Source organism: Oreochromis niloticus, linkage group LG5 (assembly GCF_001858045.2).
Source record: "Oreochromis niloticus isolate F11D_XX linkage group LG5, O_niloticus_UMD_NMBU, whole genome shotgun sequence".
In the NCBI taxonomy this organism is placed as follows: Eukaryota; Metazoa; Chordata; class Actinopteri; order Cichliformes; family Cichlidae; genus Oreochromis; species Oreochromis niloticus.
Window position 1 is genome coordinate 14,200,060 of NC_031970.2, and position 6,917 is coordinate 14,206,976.

Below are 6,917 nucleotides of genomic sequence, written 5' to 3' on the forward strand. Positions count from 1 at the left end.
TGTAATTTAAAATGTTATGTAACTGCATAATGACACAAATAACACCTACAGTAAAAAACTGTGGATTGTATCAACCACGTATAAAATTGTACACAGTGTGCTAAATTGAGTTTTACTTGTAAACAGCTTTTCTACTCTGTGCACTTAAAAGATTTCAAGCTACAAGCCATATTCACTCATTCACACACGTTCCCTTAGCACTTAGTTATATACCTTTAGTCACTTTCTACCACACACTCTAATCAATGAACCTGAGGCAATTTGGGGTTTAGTATCGTGCCCAAGAATAGATTGGTGTGCTGACTGAATCGAACCACCAACCAGTTGGCAATCCACTCTACCTACAGAGTCACAGATGCCAACAAATTTCAGCTTATTTACATAGAAATCAACAAATTTTCCAATTTCTTTTATTTTTTAACTTTACAGGACGAAACTGAAAAATCTTTACACACATTGACACATCTGTGTGTGATTTATTCCCACATCCTCAACAGTAATACAAAAATATAAAATATTCAACTAAAATGTTATGACAGAAACCAAAAAAAAAAAAAAAATTCACAGATCTTCTGTTTGGAGTAAACTGCCAGACTTTTCCTTGGAACTAACCAAAGTTACAGTTGACAAATTTCAAAATTAAGAATCAAATCGCTCAGTGTTACATTTGGTGAGCCTTTTTAGACAAAGAGCACATACACTCACAGATAACTAAAATGATCCGATGGTGTTTAAACATAATGAGTATTCTTAGCTTTGGAACTTAAAATGGACTTTTTACCTGAGCTAATGTTCTGAAATAGCCTAAATATGCTGTTAAATGAAAATGTGGCTTGAAAAATTGACAACACCTATTAAACACTGGCTTACAAAAGTTCTCTCTTTTTTTCCATCAACATGTTTTACATCTGACAACAAAACAAAAAATTAATAATTTGTCTCATGTGAGGGGATGATGTTGACAAAAAAAAAAAAAAGAGAGATTTTATCTCTTCTGTGGGCTGAAATTGTACTGGAGCAAATCCTGCTTCACACCAGGATGTAATCAAAGTTAGCCCACCCTGAGAGGTGGAGCTACAAGGACAACGCCGTCACCTCTCACAAACAGCATGGGGATGTTTCTCTTGGTAGACTGAAATGAGACAAAGATTCACACTTAAAATATTTCACTACTTAAAATATTGTATACACATAGCTTCCAATAAATGTGTTTAACAACAAAGAATAAATATATTCTATTTAAAAATTAAAATATGCATTTTCTTGAATTACATTTTTTTTTTGTTAAAATGTTCCCTGTGATTTTATCAGTAATGTTAACCCTTGTTAAAACAGAGCAGGTTCAGACTAGAGCAGGGCGATATGGCCAAAAATATTTATCACGATATATATTTGAAAATTTGCGATAACGATATAACTGATGATATAATTGATGCAAGACAAAATATAACTCCACAACTTTACTGCGCAAAAAACCCCGCATCCATTTATTTTCACTTAAACAAGCAGCTGTTTTTTTTAATATCCATTAAAGCTACATAAAAATTTAACAGTGCAAATGCAGATTCCTTGCTGAAAGTTTAACCAAAAGGCATTTCCAGTAGAAATGGGCTGACATATCCTGAGCATAACCATGTATAATATCCACTGAAGTTAAAAAGAGGTGCTTTGCAACATTAAACTGCAGTGTGCCAAATAAAAAAGCCAAATACGTATTTTTCGGACCATAAGGTGCATGGGATTATAAGGCACATTAAGCGAAACAAAGCAGTCAGATAAATCAAACTTTATTCAACTCATTCTTCTTGCTTCCTCCACTTCTGTACCATTGATTCATTAATGCTGTATTCTATCACAGCTGCTCTATTCCCATGTTGTTGCAATATATTAATGACTAACCTCATATTATGGATGGATTATCTCAGTTGTTCTCCTGACTGAAGCTTGGTCCGTTTACAGCATCCTGCCATGCGATTTCATTTGTCTCTAACCATCAGGAACCCTCACGTTAACTTTTATCGAGTGGAAAAGTGTTAGCGTTCATCCTCCAGCTTCACTGTTTATGTTATGCTAACATAGCTGTGTTGCTAGCGATCACGTAGCACATCATTATATACCACCTAGCCCAACTTCAGTAACCCTACAAACGTCACTGCTGTTTAGCTTCCTGTCTTCATTTATGTTGGAAGTGATAGCAGAGCTGTACATTTGAATGTTGTCAGAAATCTCTCAGTCAGAACATGCTATATCATGCTTAGGTAACTAGCAAAAATAGCGAGCTAACTTCCGCTAGCTTCCTGCTAACTTCTAACTCCGTTAAATGTAATAAATTCTGTTTTCATGGATGCCTGGATGTTAAACTTAATTGTTACACCTGGTAAAGCAGCAATGCTGATTGTTTTATTAAAGATGAAAGAATTTAGACAGTTTTTAACTCTCAGTGATGCTGTGTGTTCGTTTGACTTAGATTTACGAGCACCTTAGTCCGACAAATACGGCAATAACGACGGCCCGCTTGCATGTTCTACAAAAAACTGTGCTTTGTTGTGTATCTGACAGACAAACACCAAACCAGTTCCACATCACTGAAGTTGCACCATTTTTACAAACCAATTCTGGTTCATCCGTTTCACTCAACAATCGGCCATGTGCGTTTTACCCATATTCTATCGCGATATTTCATTTTCTTATCATTGCCTAACATTGTACCGGTATTACCGTGAACGGTATAATATGGCCCAGCCCTAGCTCAGACTACATTTTTGAGGCCATGATATAACAAATAGTCAGTGAAATATTATCCATTAAGTACTGTCTGTTATCTATTTGATACATTAATGCTTTTAAAGGTGAAAGAGGTCAAACTCAGACCAATGCCACAATAGACCACCAGCACCTTAAACCAAAAGGGCATCGGGACTGGAAAGAAAATGATGTAGCACCTTGTAGAGTTCTTCATAAGTCTCCTCATCGATCTCCACTGTCGTCACCGTCTCCTCCACATCACCAAGGATCATGTTCAAGTGCTGATCATAAGCCTGGGACAAACAAGAACAAATAAGAGTGTAAAGTAAAAGAGGACAAAAACACTCCAAAAGAAATTGAAGTGCTTGTTTTTAAAAAGTCTTCCCAGTGGCCAGGGTCACACCTGCAGCACTCAAACAACAACAACAACAACATTAAAAAAAACAAAAACAGCACAAGACTTACATGAAGTCGGCCTCTGAGTTCGCGGTCATTCCTCATCTTGACGTAGATTCGTTCATCTAGACTGAGCCTGATCAGATCAAGTGGCTCCTCAACTGTGTTTGTAGTTGGTTGCTGCAGTACACAGTAAAAAAGTGATACATGTATGCTTGACCTATCAACAGGATATTAACATTCAACTGCCTTAGACAATTTTCTGTGGGATCATCCCTGATTTGCTTAAAAATGTTACGGTCTAAAGTTTGGACATATAATGATTGCTGTGTAATTTTAGCTACATGTATTTAAAACTTTCCAAGTTACAGGTTTTTTTTTTTAATGTTCTGTCCATCCAATTTTTTTTCTTCTGCACTTCAAAATCTGAGGCAATATTTGTACATAAATATCCAAAACTAAAACGATGTATAAAAATAAATGCTGGAAACTTTAACTAGTCTTCCCTAATATATCTGTAATTTTGCCCAGGTCATCAGACATCAAAAAATGCCTGAGCACTGGCTAAATAAAATATGAAAAAAATGTAAACAGATCTATATTGGAGCACACACTAATAAAAAACAAACCAAAAAAAATAAACTACATAACATTCAGAAATTGTCGCATTTCATAATATTGTATTGTAAAATGAAACATGTAGAATATATTCTAATATGGTCGAGCAGCAGGCACACCTTAGATGCAATGACCAATTGCTTGTTCTGCTCACTCGCTTTCCTTGCAAACCTTATGCCCGAACCCCCCCAAAATAATAATTTACTTTAATATAGATTAAAAACACAACAGATACCCCCATGTATAAGCCTCTGTGACAAGAATAATCGAGTGATTATCATTTCTAAATAACATAGGCTAGAATTAAATGCAGAGCTTTCGAGCAGTTTTGGTGTAAACAGCCAAAATATTTGAGGTAAAGTGAAGAAACGTCGTGTTCCACGAGTTAACTGAGTTTTCAGTGAGTTGTTTAATGTTTAGCCCAAATAGTTGTGAACTGCAACCCAGACGCTACAGACCCAACTGACCCAACTTTAGACTAAAAACAGATAAAGAAAATTAAACGTGAATATACATTAGCGGTAATCCTGCGCTAATACGCTCTGCTCTGCCTGAAGAACAGTACTGCAAATCACACTGTAGCGGTAGCATTTACACGCTAGCCATGCTAAATCAGCTAGCTTTTGACAGGCCCCTCCGCGCTTTTACCACATCAGTTATGAACAAAGTAACACAATAAGCTTGTTACATCAAGTACACGGGTAAAACTGTCTCCTCTTCACCCATGGGATAATTACATGCACGCTGCTAAAAGAACAAGAGCAGAATTGAAGGGAGTTACACCAACCTGCTCAACTTCGTCCGCCATGATATTTGAGTCTGCGTCGAATGACCGGACCGGTGCGGAGGTTGCCAGGTCTGCGAAAAAACGCGTTTTAACATAACACAAAGCACTCCTCCTGGATGAGACAGTAAACAAATCATAACGATGGAAGAGGGATAGGGTTACATTACTTAATTGCATAATTGAATTTTAATGAGTTATGTTGTTAACCCCCCCCCCAACACACACACGCAAAAAGTAATTAAATTAAATTAAATTGAGGCCACAAGCCAATGTACCCCAGCCTGACTGAATGGGGAGGACAGCTGGTGTATCTTTAGAGGAGCAGAGGAGAATTTAGCTAGATAGCATAGGCAAGGTGGGGGTGAGATTACATCAGAATCAGAATCAGAAAGACTTTATTCATCCCCAATGGGCAATTAAGATACAACAGAGCAGCATGACGTTGAAGATAAGGACAGGGCATAAACAGGCATTAAGAGTGAGATAATAAATACACAGAATATACAGTATATACACAATTTTAAAATTGCACAGTTTTAAAATTAAAGTGACTGAAAGGTGAATAAATAACTGTGAGTGAGTAAAAGTGTCGGCAGTATAAAAAGACTGTAGAGTAGTTTATGTTTATGGATGTGGGAAATGTTCTTATCAGCTGGAGTTAAAAAGCAGGGTGGCTTTGGGGACAAAGGTGGCTCTCCTCCTTTCAGTCCTGCAGGAAATGCAGCGAAGGTGTCGCCCAGAGGGGAGCCATTGAGGAGACTGCAGGAGACTGTGATAGCCCTGAGCAGCTCCTTCAGTGGCAGGCTGCGGCACCCACGGTGTGGGACGGAGAGACTTCGCAGGTCTTTCCTCCCCACTGCTGTCAGACTCCACAACAAAGACTTCAACTGATCTAACACACACATGTGCAATAACACTAAGTGCAATACTCTTTTTCTGAAAAAGTTGTATTTTTTACTCAGTTGTATAAAGCATTTCCATTCTATTTTTATCCTATTGTATATTTTATTCTATTTATTCTACTGTATATAGTATTTTATTTTATTTTATTTTATTCTATTCTTTACAGTTGTGTACAGTATTCTTATTTCTATTCTATTCTATTCTTATTGTATTCTAATTTTGCTATATAACTTTTGCACTGTCCACTTCCTGCTGTGACAAAACAAATTTCCCACGTGTGGGACTAATAAAGGTTATCTTATCTTATCTTATCTTATCTTAAATGCGGGGAGAAGAATGTGAGAGGGGTCATTGATGATTTTGGCTGCCTGTCTAAGGGCGTGTTGGCTGAAAACCTGTGCCAGAGTTCTGACAGGCAGGCCAATGATTTAAGAGCACACTGATGCAGTGTGCTGCAGTCTGTTCCTGTTCTGAAGGCTGAGGGAGTGGAACCAGCAGGTGAGGGAGCAGTGACACGAGAACTGTGTCGTCAGCATATTTCACCAGGTGACAGTTGGGCTGTGTGGAGGGATCAGGGATCTGCTTGTTTTCAGTGGTGATGGACAGGTTTACAGTGGAGGTCAGGCAGGAAACTCTATTAACTACGATCTTTGCAGATGACATTGTGATCTGTAGTGAGAGTAGGGAGCAGGAGGAGAGCCTAAAGAGGTGGAAGTATGCTCTTGAGAGAAGTGGAAGGAAAGTTAGAATATGTAAATGAGAGGGCGACAGGTGTAACAGTGAAGGTGCAAGGAGCAGAGATAGTCAAGGTAGATGAGTTTGCATACCTGGGGTTGACCGTGGAAAACACTGGACCAAGAGGCGAAGAATAAAGTGCAAGCCAGGTTGAGCAGCATTTGTGACAGAAAGATATCAAGCAAGAGTGAAAGGGAAGTTTACAAGATGGTTTGGATCTGGTGGCAGAGCTGAAGATGGGAGTGACCAGGATGGACAGGATTAGAAATGAGTATGTCAAAGGCTGAGGTGATGCAGTTTGGAAAGTTAGACCAGTAAGACTGAGACGGTCTGGACATGTGATGAAGAGAGATAGTGGAAAGAAGTCAGTATGGAGCTCCCAGGAAGGAGATAAAGAGGGAGATCACAGAGAAGCTTCATGGATGCAGTGGAGAAGGATATGCAGAGGGTTGATGTGACAGATGAGGATGGTAGAGATAGGGAGAGATGAAGGCAGATGATCTGCTGTAGCAACCCATATAAAAGAAGAAGAAGATGCAATATTTATTGTCTAACCTATTTTAAAAAATTTAATATTTTTATTGTCATTGTCCTTGTAATTACAACTGTAAATTTGATTTATCCATATAAATTTATTCCATGAAATAAATTAGACTAAAAAAAGGTGCCAGCACTCATACGTGCAGAAGAGTGAAGTTCAAACCTGGCAACCCGAATGGGGACGCTAGCAGTT

General features: G+C 38.2%; 1 protein-coding gene across 1 annotated transcript; it reads right to left on the minus strand.

Annotated features, from left to right (window-relative positions):
• Positions 1-393: 393 nt before the first annotated feature.
• LOC100704258 (U6 snRNA-associated Sm-like protein LSm3) lies at positions 394-4,636 on the minus strand. Its single transcript, XM_003447654.4, has 4 exons — positions 4,547-4,636; positions 3,211-3,321; positions 2,943-3,038; positions 394-1,132 (listed from the first exon to the last, which is right to left on the minus strand). Exons 1-4 carry the CDS (start codon positions 4,565-4,567, stop codon positions 1,052-1,054), a joined length of 309 nt encoding a protein of 102 aa, XP_003447702.1. The 5' UTR covers positions 4,568-4,636; the 3' UTR covers positions 394-1,051.
• Positions 4,637-6,917: the final 2,281 nt, after the last annotated feature.

Excerpts from the sequence above, each read along its gene's own strand:
- LOC100704258 (XM_003447654.4), bottom strand. The coding sequence starts at position 4,567 with ATGGCGGACGAAGTTGAGCAG. Across the intron at positions 3,322-4,546 it reads TGGCGGACGAAGTTGAGCAG|CAACCAACTACAAACACAGT; the intron begins GTTGGTGTAACT and ends TGTGTACTGCAG. Across the intron at positions 1,133-2,942 it reads CTTATGAAGAACTCTACAAG|TCTACCAAGAGAAACATCCC; the intron begins GTGCTACATCAT and ends GTCTCATTTCAG.